Source organism: Centropristis striata, chromosome 11, assembly GCF_030273125.1.
Source record: "Centropristis striata isolate RG_2023a ecotype Rhode Island chromosome 11, C.striata_1.0, whole genome shotgun sequence".
Lineage (NCBI taxonomy): Eukaryota > Metazoa > Chordata > Actinopteri > Perciformes > Serranidae > Centropristis > Centropristis striata.
In genome coordinates, this window is record NC_081527.1 from 30,816,705 (window position 1) to 30,839,780 (window position 23,076).

At 40.0% G+C, this 23,076-nt stretch overlaps 1 protein-coding gene across 2 annotated transcripts in view; it reads left to right on the forward strand.

Moving 5' to 3' along the window:
- The window catches only part of cadm3 (cell adhesion molecule 3), a 98,374-nt gene that overhangs the window by 38,656 nt on the left and 36,642 nt on the right, over positions 1-23,076 (forward strand). For both annotated transcript variants that reach the window (XM_059344224.1, XM_059344225.1), the window contains exons 3-4: positions 1,830-1,979; positions 22,654-22,806. In XM_059344224.1, the coding sequence (XP_059200207.1) occupies positions 1,830-1,979; positions 22,654-22,806 (303 nt within the window). The remainder of the gene's footprint in view (positions 1-1,829; positions 1,980-22,653; positions 22,807-23,076) is intronic.

The following is a 23,076-nucleotide window of genomic DNA, read 5'->3' on the forward strand; positions in this document are numbered from 1 at the left end:
ATTGCGGTCGGCTTGATGAGTGATGCACTGGGACATCCAATTTACCCAAGTGTTCATGCCAAGGAGAGGAGCTCTAGCGATCAGCCGCAAGAATTAGCCCAAGACGCTATTAAAGGAGACACTAATCCTTGCTGCACTTGACCACACATTCAGCCCTCAGCCATCATGGTACTTAGATAAACTAACCACAAGGTCAGGGCTGCTGTAAAACACCACAGAGAGCGAGGGAGCGACTTACTCTGACACGAAGTGCAGTGGAAGTCTCTGAGTGCCGTTTGATCCTACAGGCAAACGGCAGCTGTACCTTTAAGACCTCTGAATCCTCTCAGCCCAGAGGCAAACCTAAGAGTTTTTTCTCTTCTAATAACTTGTGTTTTCTGAGATCCTGAACTGGCCTTTTCAGCTTTAAAAATTACAAAGAGAGATACCCAAAGTTGCTGCCTACTGCTCTCAGCTCATGTTCTGCAAATGTGTGTTTTTGATGCTACATGCAGTTAGTTTGCTCGCCTCCTCTTCTGCATCCTCTCTTTGCGTGTCCCCCCTCTTTCATGTCTTGATGGGAGTTCCGCCGAAGCGCACATAAGCAGATGTTCTTCCTGCAGAAAAAAAAAAATCAATTCCACCGCCGGTGCAAGGATGTGATAACGCTCCACGCCGAATATAAACCTGTCTCCCGCTTGACAATTTGGTTCCAATTAAACTATTTATACACGCCATATTTTCAGGGGTGAGGAGACCGCTTTGGGGCATATCTTCTTTGGAGATGTTCCCTCTGTTGGCTTGGTCTTGTTGTCAATTATGCCATATTTTTGTTTTGCTTGAGATTAGGTTGAGTGAGTACTGGCACGTTTTAAAGTGAGCTGGAAGGGAGGGGAGCGCAAAGCATGGCTGGGTGCACTCAAAGCTGCAATAACTTAATACGGTGAAAGGCATCACAGTGGTCAGGCTTGGTAATTCTTACTATTATGAGGCTGCATATTTTAGTATACATCCCTTATTCTGATTCACATAATCGCCCGCCACCCTCACTGAATCCAAAGAGCAGAATTAGCCTGCACCATCACCCGTTATCAAGGGAGTGCTGTTAAATACCATAATTTGAGCCAATTTGAATACTGTTACACACCCAGTTCACTGTTCAGTCTTTTTTTGTGGTGTTCCAGTTCCAGCTCCAGCATTTAGAATCCCTTCATTATACTGGGTCATTTGTATTCTCTTTCTCTTTCCCTCTGACCTGCTCATTTCCATAATGCCTGTCCCGTTTGAGCTTGTTCTGTACCAGCCAATACATATGCACGGTGTTAAAAACTGACACAGATATTGACAAAAGAGGGTTACAAAGCCATTAGAGCTATGAGACAGTGCTCTTGTTGTTGCTTTGACCTGTCGAGAGCCACTGTCTGCTGTGGTCTCTTCATCTTCGCCGGTCCCTCCGGTCCTGCAGTCTCTGGTGCCAGGGCTGCTACTGACTCATCGCTCTTACATTGGCCTCGCAGACATACAACCAGATAGCCATTTGTCTGCTTTTTTTGTCCTTCTGACAGCATGTCCGTGTGTGTGCGCGCATTGAGTCTTTGCTTTCAGAAAGACAGATAGAGATATATAGATAATCTGACAAGCGGAGAAAGAGATGGGCAGGGGGAGATAGAGAGAAAGAGAGAGACCGAGGCAAGTAATGCATTTTGTGGGTTTATCTGATTTGTGTGTTGGTGTGTGCTACTGTTTTTGCTTGTATTTTCATATAAGCACAGTGTCTCTGTGACTTGTCTTTGTTGCCCCTCTATTGCTCTGACTTATTATTTTTCCCCCCTCTCTCTTCTGTTACTTAGAAGACGACCCCTTGCAGCCGGTGACCTCAGATGAGACGGTGTCCGTAGGGGGGACGGTGACACTGACCTGCCGGGTGCCCGAGAGTGATAACTCCTCACTGCAATGGTCCAACACTGCACAGCAGACCCTGTACTTTGGAGAGAAGAGAGGTGAGAGGGAGGGAGTAAGACATGGGGAGAGAAACTATAAAAGTGTCACTAAAGCATCCCTACAACCTACAAAATTACATTCAAATGCAAGGAATGTTTGGTAGGCAGCCTCAGTACTGCTCTAGACTATGTTCACTCAGCCATGTTTTAGTGTGACATTCATATACCATAGTTATGCTGTAGGGCTGGGTACCTGTATGGTGTATTAAGCACAGATGTTTCACAACAGTGACATCTTTTCTCTTGTCAGGTTAAAGGTGGATTCAGTGATTCCAATCCAATGCATTTTTGCCAAATTCAGCGAATACCTCTTTACGCTCCACTACCTATTTACATACACAGCTCTGTCTCTGTAAATGGGAAACAAGCAAAATGGCTGGGACTGGGTAAGACTGTTCTATACCAGCCAAACAGCAACAGCCTTGGTTGTGCTTGTGAGCAAAGACAAGGAAGAGACCACAGATTTATATAGAGTAAGGCAAAGGGAGCGAGAAGGTCAGCTAAATTGGAGAGAAAGGGTGTATTTCTTGGAGTCCAATATCATCAACCTTTCTCTAGAATCAATCACTTCTCTTATATGGCTAAAAAAAACAGTTGGTTACAAAGTCTGTAGTTTTGCTTCAAGTTAGTTGTGACTTTTTCAATAGTAAACAAAGACCACAAACTTTCCCTAATTTCTGCTTAAATTGCTTAAATGTGATTGCCAAACCTTCGATTTCTAGGAGCGACACTTTAAGGGAACGACATTAAAAATAATGAGTTGATTCTTTGCTGTTATGTTGAGTATAAGTATGTTGCGTTGGCAGTGAACAGCTTGCAGATACTTTTAAAATGCATTTATTATGGCTCTGTTAAAATGTAATTTGAAGTGTCACATCTGTATAAGATCCAGATACATTTCAATGCACTTTTGCACTTAATGCGCTTTAGCCACAAATATGCATGTCTGGTGGCCAGATCACAAATCTGATTTCAATCACGTTTGGTTTTCCCAGGCTGCATGCAAAGCAACATATGATGTTGGGTAATGTCAGAAGTAGAATAACTTCTGCACTTTAGCAGTCTAGTTACAGCAATTGACACAGCTAGGTAGATAATTACTATCTGTAAACTAACACAAACATTTGATGAATTGCATCACAAAAGTTCTTCTTTCACGCTCCTCCCTGAGCTACACTCATCAATGCTGTCGAACACATTACGTGACTGAACCAATCAGGGATCAGATAAAAGTTACAACAGCTTGGTGCGCCTTCTGTATCACTGTATGTATTGGAATCACTGGAGCAGATACGACAGCTTATTTCAGTGGCACTTTAGCTGCTGTTATAATCACTGGGGATAGACTGCGTAGAGGTTACTTCCACACAGCACTTACAGACATACTTACACTTGGGAAGAGTAAAAATTATCCATGCGTCCTGGAGAGACAGTTGCATTTACACATTTTTTGAAAATCTGTCTTGAACGCTTCTTGAATACAATTTACTTCTGATCAGACAGCTTTCTGATCTGCCCATGCTACATGAAGTGCTATACATAAAGAAGTGGATGTTGATAAAAACAATTTCTCCAAAGTTTAATTGCTAATGCACACAAGTTCCATATTTTTTGTGTCATTTTAAGGGGACAGCGTTGCAAAAAATAAGCTGTTGTTGTTGTTTTTCATCTTTGCTAAAGCTTTATTCTGGAGAAAAAGCCAGCAGCCAACCAGACATTAGAGAAATGAGAAAGCAAAAGCAACATGTAATCTTGCATGGTGCCCAAAGTGCTCAATATGTGCAACAAATAACAACAAACCTGAGAGTCTGATAGGCACAAGTTCGTCAATGTGTCCAATTCAAACAGCAAATTTTTTATTTTTTTCATTTTACAGACAATCTGTGTCATAAATCAGTTTTGTGCAACTTGATGGCCTAACTGTTGAGTAAGCCAGACCGGTATTTTGAAACAAGAGACTTCCCACTCCGTGCGTCAGTAGTCAAACATCACACAACAAACCCTGTATTTTGAAAAGAGAAAAAAAAAGGTGAGAAAAATGGCTAGTGTTGTGGAAAAACTGACACTGTAAAAAAAAGGACTGAAATTATAAATATGGTGCGTTGGCGCTAATGATAACTTTTGACTGTTGGCTCAAACCCACGGTTCAAAACATTTTAAGGAGTGAAAAGGAGCATGCACAGCCGGCAGTTTGAGTATAAAGACAGGGACATTATTGGCAATGATTGCAATTAAAACAAGTTTCCTTTTTTGTATTTTATGAAAAACACCCCAGCAGGACACTTGAAATCAAATATATTTAAAGAAAACTTCAATCCTGAAATGTTGGCTCCAACTTTTTCTAGTGTTTTTTTAAATTCATTTCTATGTTCCAACATCACACAACAGATTTGGTACTTGGGAGTGTAAAGAGGAGAGAGTGGTACAGATGGAGGAAGGAAGGAGGGGTGGGATGAGGAATTAGAGACAAGGGCGGCGAGAGATGGAAAGACTCGCTCGTGCACAAATACGACACTTAACAGCAGAAGTGAAGTGACAGCGAGTTGGAGTTAAGAATGGTGTAGAGACGGATACGGGCTGAGAAGTTTTCATTTCAGGGGGCCAACATTTTTGCAACAGACAATTTGGAGAAAAGACTTGTGAGGGAGAATGAGTGAGGGGGGTGGTGGGGGACAAATGGAGAGATCAGTAAGTCTATACTCCAGATGGAGCTTCATCCACAGTAGAGAGGAGAGAGATTGAAAGTGAGGCTCTTCTCTGCAATGATAGGACACTTAAAGGCTGACCTCTACTTTGGAGGGAATTGAGAAGAGCATTGGAGAAGCAGGAATGGGAGAAAATAGGAGGAGGAGGGGGAGTGGGAGGGAGCAGAAACTCCCCCACTGCAGTGGTCCAACATGCACAGCAGATGCTGTACTTTGGAAGGCAGAGAGTTGAGAAACAGAGAGGGGAGAGGAAGATGACGGGGGCTCAGAATTCAAACCTTCATCTATGTCTTCTCTTCAGAGTGCGGCAGATGGAGAGAGAAAGAAGAGGGGGAGACATGGAGATCTTGTCTTTTGAGGAGAGAAGAGTGAGAGATACTGGAGGGATGGAGGTGTGTGCAGTAGGGGAAGATAGAAACTGATGACAAGGGACAGAAAGGGAGGAAGGAGCAGAAGAGTCTTGAACAGAAGGCGACACATTTTAGGAAAAGAGTAGCAGATGGAGTGAATGAAGGGAGGAGTAAAAATAGATAGCATTTTTGACTAATAAAGGTGTTGATACAAAGAAAAAACCTGACTGCAGTGTCAAGATGAACCCCATAATGATGTTTACAGTCATCCAAATATGAAGGGTGTGGTGTTTTATTAAAAACTGGGACTGGAAAATCCTCCAAAGTGAACAAACAAATTAGACTTTTTTTTTTCTCACCTATGAGCCTTTTCTAACTTGCTAGCTCTTATAGGCAGGACTATTTTCTGCTTTTCCTCTCCCTTTTGGTTGATTTAAGGCACAAAAAATACTTCAAGTTAAGATTAGAAAACATGCATCATCATGCTTTGAAGAAATAGTACTTAAAGAAATAGTACCTGCATTCACTGATTTTTTTTTTGACACCTGGTGGCAGTGTGAAAACACAAAACGGACATTTTATTACCTGAGAAAACAGTTTCAGCAAACTATTTACTCTTTAGGTACCAAGGGGCAACATTATTATTACAACTGTCAAATATAAGTACAAATTTAATTACAATATTCTCCTTTTAAGCTCAGTTTTGGTCTCCACCAACTCCTTAGGGGAAATATCTGACTTTAGCTGCTAATAGTTTCACTATGTTCACCAGCTAATGGCTAACAGTGCCGTTTGTTGGTGAACAGGTCGTGTTTTGGTGGTTTATCAGAGCATTTTTTGCAGGAAACAGCTTCCTTTCGTTCCTTGAAACATTAGAGTTTTCTCCATAGAGCTGAGGAAAACTGCAGAGTTTGGGGATAATTCTCTGTGGATTTGACTCCTTTCACATCACAGAGTGCTTTGATCTATTCTAAAAAATGATAATAATGGTTAGTGCAGCTTTAAATTAAGGAAACGACATAACATAAACAAGTCCTCAAAACCATACAGCCATATAAGTTGTTTTTCATACCTTCTAATATGATCCACGAGAGGGTTTCCAAAATCAACACGTCCTCAAACCTCAACTTGATTGTTGCTGGTAAAAAAAGTTAATGTTGTGAAATAGTCGCACTTTGATTAGTTTTACAAAATAATCTCCCTTAGTTTTGAAAAGATAGTACATAGGTTTTAAAATATAGATGATAAAGAACAAATAAATGGATTTAAGTGTCGAGAGTGAGGACGTTATGTGCCTTAGGCGGCCTGCAGGCCATGTCCGGCCCGCTGGTTGTCCCTGTCCGGCCCGCGTGTTGCTGTCCGGAAATTAGAAATCAATACAACCATACTGATTTTATTTTGAAGGCAATTTACATATGTGCATGCTTGCATTCGCACCTGCACAGAAATGAGTTACCTTGTTGTGAAAAACACTTATTGCTTTTTGCATAAAGTTAATAAATTGTTGGTTCACTACATAACTTACACGCTCCATATTGTTTTTGTGGTTTGAATGTATGTTGTGTTTAAAAAAAAAAATGAAAAAGTGAGATAATGATTGGAAATTTTACTATTTTTTACTGCTATATTTGACTTACTCCACATTAACATAGTCTTATCATTAAATGTATTGTTACCAGTAGCAGCTCAAAACCAGATAATTTACTGCAGCATTTAGTTCAGAGTATTGGTCTGGCCCTCCACAACCCTCACAGTATCTTATGTGGCCCCTTGGGAAAATGAATTGCCCACCCCTGATGTAACGTTTAGTGTGACACATGGAAGTTAAGTTACGTAACTTCAAATAACAACACTGACTGTTGGCTTCACACAGGACATGAGCAGCGGTCTCCAAAGTAAAAGTCCTGTGTTTGTCGGACCCAACCACTGCTCCCACCTGTCCTTCTTTACACTGCATATCGTCACTTGTGCTTTTACACTCCTTTATGGCCACTAGAGAGCGCTGCTAACTACAAACGCAAATATGAGTCGTTTTAGCTGCTGTACAAATACCTTATGGGCCTGTCTCAAAAGAAACCAACATTGACTCTTAGTAGGATCCAGAATGTGTCCAGAAAGTTTCACTAGTAGTGTTGTGATAATAGAAACTTTTCCAAAGCTGTTTTAATATAATTTGTTTACTTGCCATAGAAAGTAATATTTAAAAACATTTTGCTCCTTTGGGTTTTAATGGATCTTCGCCATCTCCCGCACATGACTGTCCAAAAAAAAATTGTTGCTCGGTACTTTACTGTAATCGTCCAGCCAAGAAGAGGAAAGTCGAAGGAAGGACATACGTATTAACAGTGAAATAAAAGTGAGTGAAAAAGTGAGGAAGGATAGAGCGGGAAGAGTAACTGAAAAATTCCACAGTGCTTCACTTTGGAAATGATAGATCGAGATGAAGCAGCAAATCTATGCAGTTGGCCCGAACAGCAAAGCACAGCCAGTTTTCTTCAGAGCTGAGACAGCAGGAGATGGAGTGATGAGACTAAAGAGAGAAAGAAGGATAGAACAGGAATGAAAAAGGGAAATAAATAAGAGAGTTGATTGAAGAGCAGAGGAGAAGAAAAGAAGAGAAATTAGGACTCCTTACGACCACGTTCCAACAGGGCGCAGCATGCACCGGGCTCTGGAGAGCTGAGACATGAGGAAAAAATTGATGGGTGGAGAGAGCAGGGGGAGCGAAGAATGGTAGAACAGCATGATGGGAGATAGAAGAAGAAGAAGAAAATTATGAGTGACAACTCCTTACAGTGATGGCCTCTACACTGCAGAGTAGAGACTGTACTACATAAGATAAGAGATGGTAAATTCAGAGGTCAGGAAGACAGCAGGGAGAGAGGAATAACCAGAGACAGAATCACGGTTGCTTCTCTCCACTAATTACTTGGCTGTGAGGAGAATGGGCGGAGAATACAAAGGGGGACTGTTAGAGATTTCATTATACAGGGAGGTAAAAGGAGAATGTAAAAAATGATGCAGGGGCGATGCAAGGAAAGAGACCTTGGATTTAATCTATAAATAAAAGTTCAAATAATGTAAAAAGGCTCGCATGAATCAAAGCTAAAGCTGTGATATATGAAGTGTTGATGTAGCTGGAATAATCACAGGGTCACATCGATTCAATCCAATTCTCTGCGGTAGATCGAAAGCTCAAGCTGACTTTTATCATTATTCAGGCAACGGAAGCCATTGATATCAGTATAATTTGACCCTGCTTTTCAAAGATGAGACGCGGTACAGAGGGACGGAGACACAGAGGAGGAGGAAACGCATTTTAAGAGACTTTTTTTTTTTTTTTTTCAAATGTGGAAGTGTATAGAAAGATTCAAATTAAAAAACAAAGTGAGGGGACAAAACTGAGAATACCAGCCTGGTTCCAGTGGAGCAGAGCTAATGAGAGTTCTGCAACTAAAACTGCCTAGATAAAGATAAAGCAAAACAGGAAATTAATTGTTAAGGGACACAAAGCCCAGTTGAGTTTATTAAAGCGAATACAATGACAAAAAAAATACATTTTACAGCTAATCCTGTCCTGTATTAATCTGAGCGTGAACATTCAGAGCAAAGGAACCTGTCATTCCACGGCGAAAACAAATGATCTGATAACTGTAGCCAATACGGGATATTTTAATACGTTTTAAGTCCTTAAATCTGGATAATTTATTTTAAGACCCTGTTAAGGACCCACAGATACCCTGGAGGGAATGTGTGGGAGTGGATGGGTGCATGGATGAGGGGAGAAAAAGATCCAGTGCTGCTAATAGAAGAGATTAGACAGCTAGGAAAGCATGAAAACAGATGGGTTCCTGCATTAATGCAAGACAACCAGGAGACAGTGAGAGAGACGGAGAGATAAAGAGATGGACATGAGGGAGATAAAGACAGGCGGAGGAACCAAAACTTTGAAAATCAAGATGAGGGAAGGAAAACAAACAAGGACACCACATTTACATATTTGGCTTTTAGCTGGTGCTCTCATCCAAATATTGTTCCTTCTTAGGAGCCTCAGCAGCTTCAGAGTGAGTCTGTAAGTTTTAAGAATAAATTTCGTTGTGCTAACATTCCACTTAACATCACAGTTGAACTGCAGACTCCAGGGTGAGCTCGCCTGAATAGTTGGCACGACAAGCAAAATAGTTTTGAAAGCCACAGAAGAAGCTGAGTGAACACTGTCAGGCAAAGAGATAAAGCCATGAGTGCACTGACAGACAGTGCTCATTCTTTATTCTTCATTTGGAGACTCGAACCTGTGGGGAATGCTCAAGGATGTCTTCGGCAACCCTGATTATTTTATTGAGTAGTCGTTTTGTCTATAATATGTCAGATTTTGTGAAAAATGTCCATCACAATTTCCCAGAGCACAACATGACATCACTTATTCCTCATCTTAATCGACCAAAAGCCCAAATCGCTCGTTATTCTCTATAAAAGCAGGAAACCACCACATTTGATAAGCTGGAAGTAGAAAATGTTTGGCACTTTTGCTTAAAATATTACAGTTTTGTGCTCTTACATTTAGAAATACTGTACAGTGTTTTATGCCATTCTTTTACTGTATTTAATTTATATCTTTTTATCCCGATTTAACCTGGCTAGCATCTCATATCCAGATTGTATCTAGCAGTGGTGAAAAAAGTATTCAGATTCCTTACTTAAGTAAAAGTACACAAGTATCAGCATCAAAATGTACTTAAAGTATCAAAAATAGGAGTACTCGCTCAGATTATATATTTTAAATATATCATTAGATTATTTGTATTGATGCATTTATGTAAGCAGCATTTTAATGTTGTAAAGATAGGGTTCATTTTAACTACTTAATATGCTGTAATTACTTTTAATGTAAAAAAAACAAAAAACAAAGTCTAATCACTTAAATTGATCGTGTTTTATGTTAAATCTTGAAATCAAAAGTAACTAAAGCTGTCAGCTAAATGTAGTGGAGTAAAAAGTAAAATATTTGCCTCAAAATGTAGTGGAGTATAAAGATACATTAAATGGAAACTGTTATCTAGCTATGATTACATTTACACCTAGTATTAGTGTGTGCCTCCAGTGTCCACATTGAGATCCGATAGCGATCTGATCGCTCTGTTCGCCTCAAACGGTCGAACGTTTCCTCCTGCTGCAGCTGTTGGTTGTTTTAGAGGTGAGGTCGCCATCTGGCTTCTGCTGCAGGGCAGATAGACATGTTGCTGAGGTCCGCCTTTTGAAATAGGTCATTTTGGAGATACACCGACACGGCACTGGGCTGCACAGTGATTCTTTGTGATATCTTTTTATTTATTCTTTTTATTTCTTTTCCCTTGATGTTGCATGGATATGTTCTTTGTGTCTGGGCAGTCTTTTGCTCCAGCATCAGGACCTGTGAGTCTAGTGCTGCATTGATACTCGTGTCCATTGAAGTCATGCGTTTACCAATGGGATATTATTGCATTTGCACCTTTCATGTGGTTATGTGTTTGCAATCTGATCACCCAAAACACACTTAATGCCAGGTGTAAATGCTTTATTGTTGTGAGTTAAAGAAACTTTTCTATTCATACGGTTGTATTTTATTCTGTTCTACTTAACAGAGACATTTACCTAATTAATTTATGAGCCAATTAGCCATCAACTAATGGGCCAGTTATATTAAACCCAAAATTAAAATGTGACTCGACATTACTCTTGATGCTTCAGATCAATTTGCTTCAAATGTGTTTTTCATTTTGTATAATGAAAAATGTTTTTTCTGATGTTGCATAATTTATATACATCTTGACAAACTACCCAACAGTAGAACAGAGGTGGCTGTACTTTCCCACCACAACGGAGGTCAAACGCTCAGATCAAGATCTCCGAACGATTTCATACAAACATAATGTAGACACAAAAATAGGAAAATCACTCTCCTCCGTTGCGAAAGGATTATGTGACAGTAGCACAAATTGGATGCTGTATATTCACTTGTTGGCTAACGATTAACTTTCAGATGGAGAATAAAGATGAATAAAGATATTTGTTTTGGTTTGTTGCTCATGATTAAAAATTAAAATCTTTGGGGAAAACACGCTCGAAAACATTTTTCTGAGATCCAGGAGCTAAACCAAGGTTATCAAGCGTGGGAGGAAGATTTATCTATCTGCCCACCTTAACCTCTTTAAAACTACATCACATTTCCAGCTGTGTCCCCACCAACACTTATTTTTCAAATCCTTTTTGTACAAGAACCATGCTTATATACATTTTAAGCTGTGTTCATTCCATAAAATTTAATGAGACCAGGCACACGTGGGCCTGACAGAGCGGTATATGTTCATGTGCTTATTTTACACAGTGTGCAGACAATAAAAGCAGACATGCAACACAATGACTCACAATTTGTGGTTTTGCAGGCACATTTTCTCACCATGCAAACAGGAATCAGTATATTAGCTTTCAGTCCGGCTATAATTTTATTTATTTGTCATATGCGGTTTCCTTCCTTTCCATAAAAGCATATAAGCAGACATCAGACAGGCTATCTGCCTCAGTACATTTTAACAAGGTAATGGCTCTCTGGTGATTTATAAACCATGGTGGACGGGGGATGCTTTTGCCTAGTGGGAGGATATTGAGTAGGCAGATTTCAACTGTGAAAACTACTGTGAGTTGTAAATCATTTCATTAAAAGACACACTAAGCATTTTTGAAGTTTACAGTGTTAAGGAGTCTTAAGTGAACAACCACAAAAACTATTGAAATTGATGGCCAGATCCCCGTTCAGCCTCTCAGGGAACGAGACAAACTGACAATGACTGCTCACAACACAGTGCGAGACAGTACTCCACATGCAGGGCGTGAGATGTTTTTTGACATTTTCTGAAAAACTATTGATCCACATCGCATCAGTCAAAGTTTTCTTGGTGTCTGGGAAAGCTCTCTGGAGAATGCATTAACATCAACCATCACAGGATTGAAAGACTGCAGGAGAGACTTTTGAAATCTCGCACTTGAAAGGAGGCTCTTTCTACATTTTCTCTTTGTTTAATGTGAACTCTATATTTCTCCAGGTGTCCTTAAAATAATCACATGTAATGGAAGACAAGTGCGAGGAGAAGAAAGAGACAGGAGTACAAAGATTTCAAAGTTAAAAATCCAATTTATTTTTCAGGTTAATGAGGTAAATTTTAGAAAAACATGCCCTGTGTGATACAGAATTTGTCCTTTTGTCCCTAACCCATAGAAATAAAAATAAAAATCAATAAACCAGACATAAAACAATGCATATATGCATACAGTGCTACTGTAATAGTCACTATAATTTGTTCCTCAGAGGAAAGAGGAGACAGTCATAACTGATGCAATCTTTATTTTCAATCCTGTGAATCACCTCGATCAATTTCAAAGGACAAATGTTTAGGATACAGGGAAATCAACTGGCAGAAGTTAAATATAATATTCATAAGTATGTTTTCATGAGTGTAAAACGACCTGCTGACACTAAGAGTTCTGTTTTTGTCAGCTTAGAATGAGCCCTCCATATCTATTTACCCCTTCACTTGTCATAAAGCAGCACACAGTGCAACTGTCATTACTAGTTTTAGACCAACACAGTTGTCATTTTCAGCATGCTTGTGCCCTTGGGTGTGTTTGTCTTTTAATGAGGTGTGGCGATTATGCCAATCACTAACTAAAACCTTAAATCTAAAGTCAGTGGATCAGTATTTTCCTGCTATTTAATGTGCACATGTTCAGATAAAATTACATCAATCACTCTGATGCTCACTCTCTCTGATACATGAAACACACACACACATGCGCCTGGAGATTTAAATAATCAATGAAGTTATGCTGCTGTTGCTAATGTGTAAAAGCACACAGTGTCTCTCTTGGGGATGCACTTGTTATTTCTACTGCAGATAAATGAGCAAAAGCAAGACCCCAGCCTGGTCTACAGATAAAGAAATTGTCCGGAGCATGGCCCTGAATTCAGACGTGTGCTGTTATTCTTCATTTATCCCACCAATCTATAACAGACATCTGTAATCTCCTTCAGATGATTTGAAGACTAATGACTCAGTTTCAAAGTCATTGCTGTGCTGCATCACTGAGCACACTTCTCCGATTTGCAGAATCTGCAACACAAATGCACCTGCACCATGCACTTTAGACCGCACTCTTCAAATCGTCTAAACAGAGCCCTGAACTTTTAAATTAAAATATTGCGACAGAGTTCTAATTTTGTAGTAATACTCTTTCCTGGCATTTTTTCTTTAGTTCCTCTACAATTGCATCATCTACTGTGACTAGCTGGACCCAAAGTATTGCCTGTGAAGGAGTTATTTGCTTTCTTGCCAAGAGTTGAGAAGATCAATACGACTCTCATGTCTGTGCACCAAAAGTGAAGCTACAGCCAGCAGCTGGTTAGCTCAGCCTCGGTGATAAGAGTGGAAAGGGCTAGCCTTGTCTTCTTCAAGAAAAAATAATCAGCCAACCAGGACTTCTTAAGCCTACTAATCCTTTTTGTGTCGCCCATATAAAACTGAAGAAACGTCCTGATGTTACAGGGTTTTTTCATGTTTATGGAAAGTTTGTTTTTCTTATATACTTTTAATAGTTTATATGTGTGCGTGGTGTTTTAATTTTTTCTGCTGCTGTAACACAGTAACCTCCCAGTTTAGGATCAATAAAGTATATCTATATATCTATATATCTATCTTGACAGAGCCATGTTCGCTGTTGTCCCCTGTTTGCAGTCTTTATTCTAAGCTAAGCTTAGAATCTCCTGTCTCCAGCCTCAAATCTAACGGACAGATATGAAAGTGGTATCGATCTTCACATCTAACTCCCCGCAACAAAGCAAATAAGTGAATTTCCCAAAATGTCAAACTTTTCTTTCAAACTCGCTTCTTGTACGAGCGAGGATGAACCACATGAGGACATCTGGTCTATATAGATAAAAGAATGAAAAGAGCTGCACACACGTAGCACACTGACAAACAAAGGCAATCAAATCAAAGCACTGCAGGACATCAAGAGATATCAGGGAGAGGTGGTTAAAATATTTCCCACTCTACTTTGCATTAGTCTGCACTGTGACTTAAAAATGAGCAAGAGAATTAGTGTGATGGTATGCAGACAACTCAAAGCAGCTGAAAGGAGCAGCAGGCTGATAGTGACAACCATTATGATAATTGCTTCCTTGACTTCTTTTTACTATAGAGGTGAGGAGATGAGAATATAAGCTGTACTTCAGCATTTTGCATTTTACTCCGTCTTGCTTTCTTTCTAATCCTTTTGCATCATACTGAGCAGCCAGCCTGAGCACTGTCTTCTCCAGGTAATCTAGCTCTTAGGATGTGTCATCGGTCAGTGTTATTTGCCAGAAATCCCCAACGGACATTTATCGCTGTTGTAAATACATCGTGGGATTTCATTGGCACGTTGCTCCAAGCTGATACAGTGTTGGGAAAATTTCTCTCTCAAGTTTTCACTGGAACGAATGCTTCAATTTGCACCACCTTGGGCAAAGTTTGGTTCATCTCGCTCCTTCCATTGATTTTGCATACATTTGTGCCGCCGCCTCTAAATGATTATCTTTTAATTCTGTCTTAAGGTAGGGCACGGGAGACAAGTGGATTGAAAGGGAGAGAGAGGCGGAGGGGAAGGTGGGGAAGGTGGGGAAGGTGGATAAAACAGACAGAGGTGTGTGTTTATCAAGTGTTTCATAGTTGGCGTACTGATCCAGGATCAATTGACGCTCTCAGATCAGTGGGGATGGTATGATCAAGGGAAGCCTGCGGTCACTGAACCCAGATCAGCTGTCGGAAAAGGAGGGATAATTAGGGAGCTGGAGAGAATATTCAGAAACAGATGGGAGGATCGAGGTGACATGTGTAGGAGAGAGAAAGAGAGAGAGAAGGAAGAAGAAGAGAAGCAGACTCTTTGGATGCGAGTGTCAGCTAAATGCCCAAAATGTAAAACAAACTGAGAGAGAGAGAGTTGAGTGATGAGGGAAGGAGAGAGGGGGAGACAGAAGAAGAAAGGGGAAAGAACAAAGCAGGACAGGAGAAAGACAGTTGGATGGGAAGAAAAATGGACAGAGGGAGAAGAAAGAGAAAGAGGTGCAATGCAGATTCAGGTTGAGCCAAAGAGGGAGATGAAAAGATGCAGAAGCTGTGAGGGAGATGGAAACAGAAATATAAAAATATTGGTCTGTAACTGATGTACTTTGCCTCGGCAATGCAGGTTTCTCCCCTGTCGTGCCAATAAGGCAAATTTCAATTTGAGAGAGTTCTCGGCAGAGCACAAACTTAGTTGGAAAGGCATGAGGAGGTAGGAGGCAGATGAAAAAGGAATATATGTATGTGCACTCAGTATGTGTTGTGAGAGAATTCCCCTCTTCCTGAATGTTTGAAGTTGAAAGAGCATGAGAAAGATTGAGGGAGGAGGAAGACGAGGAGGTGGAGGAGGAAGACGAGTAGGCGAAAATAGCTGCTGTGACCAGATCAACAGTTGGACCTTTGGGGAGTATCAAGTCTCCAGTTTGAGCTGCAGACAAGAACCGCTGTCTGGCCAAACACACACACACGCACAACACTTTGAAACAGCGATGTACAAAAAAGGTTTGTACGCCGATAAGCAGATCCTGTACTTGATATGTAATCAACACATAAATGCTCCATCTTCTCAGCTCAAAGCCCTCCTGACACCACTTACAAGCCCCTCACACCAACGTACACACATAGAATCGCAAAGTGGAAAGAGATGCTGTTTGCAGAAGTTTCTCCTCTCGTGGTAAATTGCCGTTTTTCATCCTCAATATTACTCAACGCAGAAACACAGGAGTCTCCTTGATAACTTAACGACACTATAGAGCCGGAGATGATCCACTGCCATTCCAGCCAGTCGGTGTCTGTGAGTGTGTGTGGCTGTATTGCTGTCTTTACGTTACGAAGCGTGAAATTTAGTTGTGAATGGATGTTCTTGTCCAGACTTCAGGAAAAATAATACAAATGTATAGTTTTTCTTCAATATATACAGTATTTTACATGTACAAATAGATAATAACAATAATTATAATTTAAAAAATCTTCTGCTCCTCCTCTGGCTGTCACTTTCACCCATATATGTATATTGGTATATAATATATATACATTTTTCTCAAGATAAAGCTATCATCCCCCTGATCTGCAGGAGTCCAGATTTAATTAAAGTTGGAATAAGATATTATTTTTTTTACCTCTTTACATGAAATGATTGTGACAATGTGATTTATCCTTGACAGATAAAGTGTATATCTTCTCAAAACTTTTAAAATTTTATATGCTTATTAACCCTGCTGAAACCCAAAACTATATGTATGTTTACAAAATCGTCAAAAATACACTGGTTATCATAGAAGGAAACTAAAAAACAGGAGTTTGAACTTTCCGATGGTCCTTGAATAAATAACGTGTGATGCTTCTTTTCTTTTTCTTTTAAAATTTTCTTCATTATTACTTTATTCTACATTTTTCACTTAAAATTTCCCCAAAATAAACTGTATGCAGAAACACAATCCTGCTAAAAAACCTTCAAATTCTGCACTTCTCAGGGCAACAATTCTTGCAAAAACAGAAGTTTATCAGTTCGTACATAAAATATATTGGCTCTGTACAGTTTGCAAATAAATGTGTCACAATGGATTAGCACATTATTACACTACATTCGTTTATGTTTTAACTTCCCACCTTTTTCTAGAATCAGGGTTGTAGAGAGACTAGTTTTCTTCTGCTTGTTTTTCATGCCATGTTTTGCCCAAAATTTGTTGATCAAATGCTACATTTTTATCCCTCTGAGATATACCAGAGTACAGATTCAAAATAAACATAACAGAAATACAGCTACAAAGTATCTGTTTCCATTTAAATTCTAAATAAGTTGCACGCACAAATCCTCTGCGAAACATCTCTAAACAGTACCGGACATTTGGCTTTACAGTAAGATACCTTGTTTCTGAAAAATTATTTCAGTTTAATTTGCAGAGAAATCATGTATTATTTTTGCCTGGTTAGCAGATGGCTCCAAACACTGCGACACCCGTGATCCTCGGCTGACGTTGCTATGGAGAAGAACACAGTGAGATGCACAAAACAAGGCTGCAAGAAAATTCAAAATGACCTGTTGTTACAAGAAGGAACAAAACACAATGCAGCTGAATTTATTCACAAATTGACCCGAAAGTGAACTGAGTTAAACTGCTTTATGATTTATCGGTTTTCTACAAATGCATAATATTTAACTTTAGCTTGCGGCTACAGGCGCACTCAATAGAAATATCAGCTGTATGACTGAATGTTTCCTGACATATAACGACTTGGGAGTCGTAGATAACTCCTGTCTTTAAGTTTGTATGTTCACAGGCTTGTACTTTTGGCTTTAAAGTAAAGATGCAGATATTTCCGTTGTTATTTCTATTATTATTGGGAAATTTTATGCCGACTAGATAGGATCATTAGAGAGATGTTGGGAAACACAGGGAATAGGTATTATGGCCTATTATTTCCCTTATTTTATTTATGTAGGTTTGTACGAGGAGAGTTTCATTTGGACCCGCTTTCTGCCTGCTGGCTGGATTTGTATTTTCTGCTTTTAAACATTAGGAATAAGAAGAGGAAGCTAGAACACAAACCTCCATTGGTTTCAAAAGTTGTGAACTCCACGCTCAGATGTTTAGAGTTTCATGTCCATCCAAGCCTTGGAAATGCTCCAAGTGTCAGTCACCCAACAGTTTCTATGAGAAAAAGAGGGCTTATACTTTTCAGCTGCATCCCTCTGCATTGTTACCACACTTTATCCATTAATCCAGTTTATCTCAATAGTCAGATATTCATTACATCCCCTCAGCGATGAAACAAAAGCCAAACAGCAGAGTGTGACCTATTGGCGGACTATTTATGTTGTCCACATCGCCGGCTAAACGGCGCACGGCACATGTACAATTTTCAGGGGCATCCCGATCGATTCGCCCCCCTTAACTAGATATCATATCGCTTTTGAAAATCCATCACACCTGTACTCGCAAGCAATATACGTCGTTTATAATGAAAGAAAGAAAGGATAAAGAAAGAGAGAGAAGAGCCCCCAGTCAGAAAAGATTAGAAATGGGTGAGATGTAAGAGAGAAAGACGGAGAAGAACAAGGGAGAGGGGAAAGAGGGGAGATGGAGGAGAGATGAGGGGAAGAGAATTAAGGAGACTGATGGTTGAGCGCAGGGTCCAGGGGGCATGGATAAGTGTGTGTGTGTGTATGTGTGAGTGAGTGACCGTATGCCTCACACACACACACCCACTCACACACACCCACACTGAGAGGGTAGCTCATGAAGACAAATGTAGTGACCTTGCTTAGTGATAAGGCATGAAGATAAAGTAGTGTTGGATAAAATAACTGAAAAACACCAAGAGAAACAGAGGTGTATGTGTGTGTGTGTGTGTGTGTGTGTGTGTGTGTGTGCGTGGGAGTGCGATAGAGATAGACAGGTGAACAGGCAGATGGGAAGATGGAGAGACAGGAAGATAATCGTGAGACGGAAAGAGATGAGGAGACAAACAGACACAGATGTGGCTCAATACTGAGAAAGGCAAATAAACAATAAGATATGAAAACAGACAGTGACCATATCACACTATTAAACTACACACATTCATACACACGCACACACAAACACTCACACACACACACACTCACACATTTGGAGTCGCCCACACAATACACTAAGATTTTCAGAATAAGATGACTTAATGAGTTACTTAACAAGCAGAGCCTCTTGTTTTTTGTTGACCCTCGCTGCTTCTCAGTGAGGTGGCAGTGGATGTGGTCAGTACACTGTGACATCACTGATAGGTGCCGTTACAGGTGCAACACTTCAACATCCAGCTGATGATGTCTATGGTTGTGTTTCCATCAACAAATTTCTCTGCATTTTGAAGATTTGCATGAGAAAAGCTTGATGGAAACACCAAAATTCGATAAAACGTTCAAAAATGTGCATAAAAGTGTTTAAGGGGTTTAAAGAACAATAAGTCGGCCAATAGAATCTAATTCCTGAAGACATATTTTCTCTCGTGGGTGGCCAAAGTTCTCCAATTATTATTTTTTCTCTCTGGCTCATTCTGTTCTTCTTCTACTGTTTACTGACGGACTAGGCTACAGCAGTAAATTAAACTGCCATCTTCTGACCAAAGTACCTTTATGCAGACATTTCAAAGTTTCGCTTCAAAATTTGATTCGACTTTAATTTAAACATGGCTATTGAAGCTAGAATTTTCAGCTTGGTTACTTTCCATATCGGTACATGTATATGTATGTTGAGGAGGCTTGGCTGTTGGTTAACAGTAAGCAGTCAACTTAATTTGTAAACAAGTTGTTTATGTTAAGAGAACACTGTTGTTTTGGTGTCAGTCAATTTCAACTTGACGAAAGAACACCACAAACTTCTATAGACTCCATAGACTTTTTTTTTTTTAAACCTTCAGAATACGTTGGACTTGGTTAACACATTTATGACAGTTTTGAGGAGTTTAGTTTTAAACACCTGGTTCATGTTGTGAAACAGTCACATTTTCGCACCAAAACTACTTGGTTAGGTTAAGGAAAAGATCATTGTTTGGGTTAAAATACGCATTTTTGCCATGTAACTTGAGTTATGTATGTTAAGTTAAAATAACTCAACATGACTTGTGGTTTGCACACAGGACACAAACAACTCCTGAGTCAAAGTGTTCATTTGATCCATCCACCCAAACTCCTTGCCTCGTGGACTTTGTCATACTTTATACTACATCACATCACTATGACCACTTAAGGTCATAGTGTAATGCTCTAGTAATCTCTAGAGCTGAAAAATAAAGTCAATGTGAAGTGCCAAAACCTGCAATTCTTGAATGGCCCCTTTGAGGCTGCCTACCAAAGCGAGTGAATCCCCCCAAAAAACAGTATGTAGTAGCTGATTTCTAACCCCAACCCTAACTGTATGAGAGGTGAATTTTTATATACACTAGAGGCCAAAAGTTTGAAAGCATCTTAAATTTTCTGTTCACAATGGCTTTCTTAAAAACCAGTATGGATTCTTTGGATTTTTGGATGTGTTTACTGCATGATCAGACTTTACCTTTATTCAATTGAACCATTTTCCTCAATTTACCTTTAGGTATACATTGATGTTACCAGACCATTGCTGAATAAATGTTAACAAAAGAAAAGAAGGTCTTAGTTTTAGGGTTGAGAAGAAGTCACAAGTTCAGTGCAAAAGTAAAAAACAAATCACTGCCTGCATTATTCACTTTAGCTCTTTGGCTTTTGAGAGTTTGGATACAAAAAATCCCAATAAATCTCAACTGTGTTCATATCTCTGACAAACTACCACAGAAATGGCTAAAATTGAAGCAGCTGAGTAAAGAAACAAGAGTACAGATTTATACATTGAAGAAAGAAGGATACACAAAGTATAAGCAATAAAAACCCAAACACCTGATAATTGTAGTAAACATGTGTTCTAATAAGTGACTGTTTTTTTTGTACAAATTTGATCTTTCTTCCAAACTTTTGGCCTTTAGTCTACCTTATACATTCAAATTTGTAAACTGCTGGATCGTCAAAATGACCCTCCAGAAAACTACAAGGGTGATGATATGGAGACTGTTTCCATGTCTAATACAGCCAGTGACCCCGACCCATCCCCAATTTCCTGCAAATTGTGTCATATGAAGCCCTCCCTTCCCCGTGGTGACGTCAACTTCTAGTACAACCAACACACCTAAAATATAACTGTAAGTTTAGCAGGGCCTTCTCAAACTCTGCTCCTCAGGTTTCAGAGACCAAGGAGAAGTCAAAAATAGTGTCATAGTAACTTAAAACAATTTGAATGTGGGAACAAATCTATGGGACTGTTCACTGAGCTCGACCACAGTTGTGTTTCGCAGGGATCTGCTTTCTTGTAGTCTGGGTTTTAAACGTCAAATCGCTATTTGCGGGGAGTCAACTCTGCATGATGGCGCCAGAAAACAAAGCTTTATTGAGACAGAGAGATAGACGGATAAACAGCTAGATAGACAGGCAGATAGGCAGGCAGGCAGGCAGGCAGGGAGACAGACAGCAATCACACAGCACAAACACCGTAGAGGTCAATGCTATCACGGAAACGAGCGGGTTATTTCGTAGCATTTCATCATCATCATCTATCTCGGTCGCTTGCGCTCTCTCTCCCTCTTTCATGGCTGGATTTCTCATTGATGACAAAGCCATTTATGTCTCTCTTATGTTTCCCCCCCGCCTCCCGCCTCCCCCCTCTCCCTCCTCCCACACCCGTCCCTCGCTGTCTCTCCCTTCTTCTACTCGCTATTTATGCTTCCACTGTTTTATTTTTCTGTGTTTTTTCTCTCTTACACTTTTTCTTGTCTCTCATTCTCAATTTGCATCTCCCCTCTTTGTCTCTCTTTGCCTTGTTCACACTCACGTCTCGGCTATTTTTTCCTCTTCTCTCACCTCGTCTTCATCACTCCTCCTTCTCCTCCTCCTCCTCTCTCTGCCTCTTACATCATTTTCTCTCTAAACACCTCTCCCCCCTCCCTCCTCCTTTCCATTTTACCTTTCTCTTTCCCGTGATTTAAATGCTGCACATCATCTTTCTTACTTTCCTCTTTCACTCTTACTCTGCCCTCCCCGACCGTGCTCGCCCTCTTTTACATGCTTTCTTACTCTCTCTCCACCTCCTTTATTTTTCTCACTACATATCCGCTACTTCTCCTTTTCTTGTCATTGTTTCTTTTGCTGCTTCCTCCAACTTCTGACTTACCATTTCCCCTCTTTTCACTCTCCTTATATCCACTTCTTTCCCTTCCTTTTGCCCATTTTTTCCCTTTCTCTTTCTTCGTCATCTTTTTTCCCCATTTCTCAGTTTTTCTCTCGACTTGCCTCCATATTTTCTCTTTTTTACTCTCACCCTGCCTTTTCTTTTCTCGTTCTTTCAATCTTTTTTCCTTGCTATCCTTTCCACATCTTCCTCCTCCAACTCTTCCATACCTCTAGGCCATTTCATCCCTTTTTACTTTCCTACTGCCACACCTCTTTTTACCCTCTTGTCTGTCATCTTCCTTTCTACTTAGTCTGATTTTTTTCCATCCATCCTCCATGGCCTTCTCCCTTCCCATCCCTCAATTACCTCCCTTTTTCATCCTTATATTCTCTTGTGTTTCCTTCTTTTCTCCCCTTACTCCTCTCACCTCTTCCTTCTCTCCCCTCTTCTCACCTCCTGAATCTCCCCCTTCTTCCTCCCCTCATCTTTCCCCCACTTTTCCTTCTTTCTGTCCCTGTCTCTGTTTCCTCTTCCTTGCCCTTTCTTTATCTTCCTCTTTCCTGGGACATCACAAATATAAGAAAGCTGTTAGAAATCCAAGGCAAATGATTACTCACTATTTTAAAAAAGCAAAAAGTATGATACAATTAGAATAAGTAGATAGAAAAAAGCTTGTAGAAAAACAGTTAAAACCACTTAAATTTAATCTACTAATTCTAAATGCAGATTAATTATATTAGCACATTTCTAATAATTCCTCTTCTTCCTTCCAGCGCTGAGAGATAACCGCATCCAGCTGCACCGCTCGACATCCACCGAGCTTTCCATAACCATCGCCGACGTGCAGCTGTCTGACGAGGGCGAGTACACCTGCTCCATCTTCACCATGCCGGTCCGCACCGCCCGAGCCACAGTCACAGTGCTAGGTGGGTCACACATCACACTCATAAACACAGTGTATATTCACACTATCACACACTGCGCATATTGCAGGGAAATCTGTCATCTTGATGATGCCAAAAACAGAGGTTGCAACTTTTCCAGACCTTGAAATAAACCCTGGACTGTTTGTATCCCACCGACAAACATGTTAACTGTTTTGATGCTGCAGGAAATCAAAGAAAAGAATTCTTGTTTTGATTTACTGAACTCCATATACTATGTTTATTCTTAACCTTTCTTTTTACTGGCTGTCC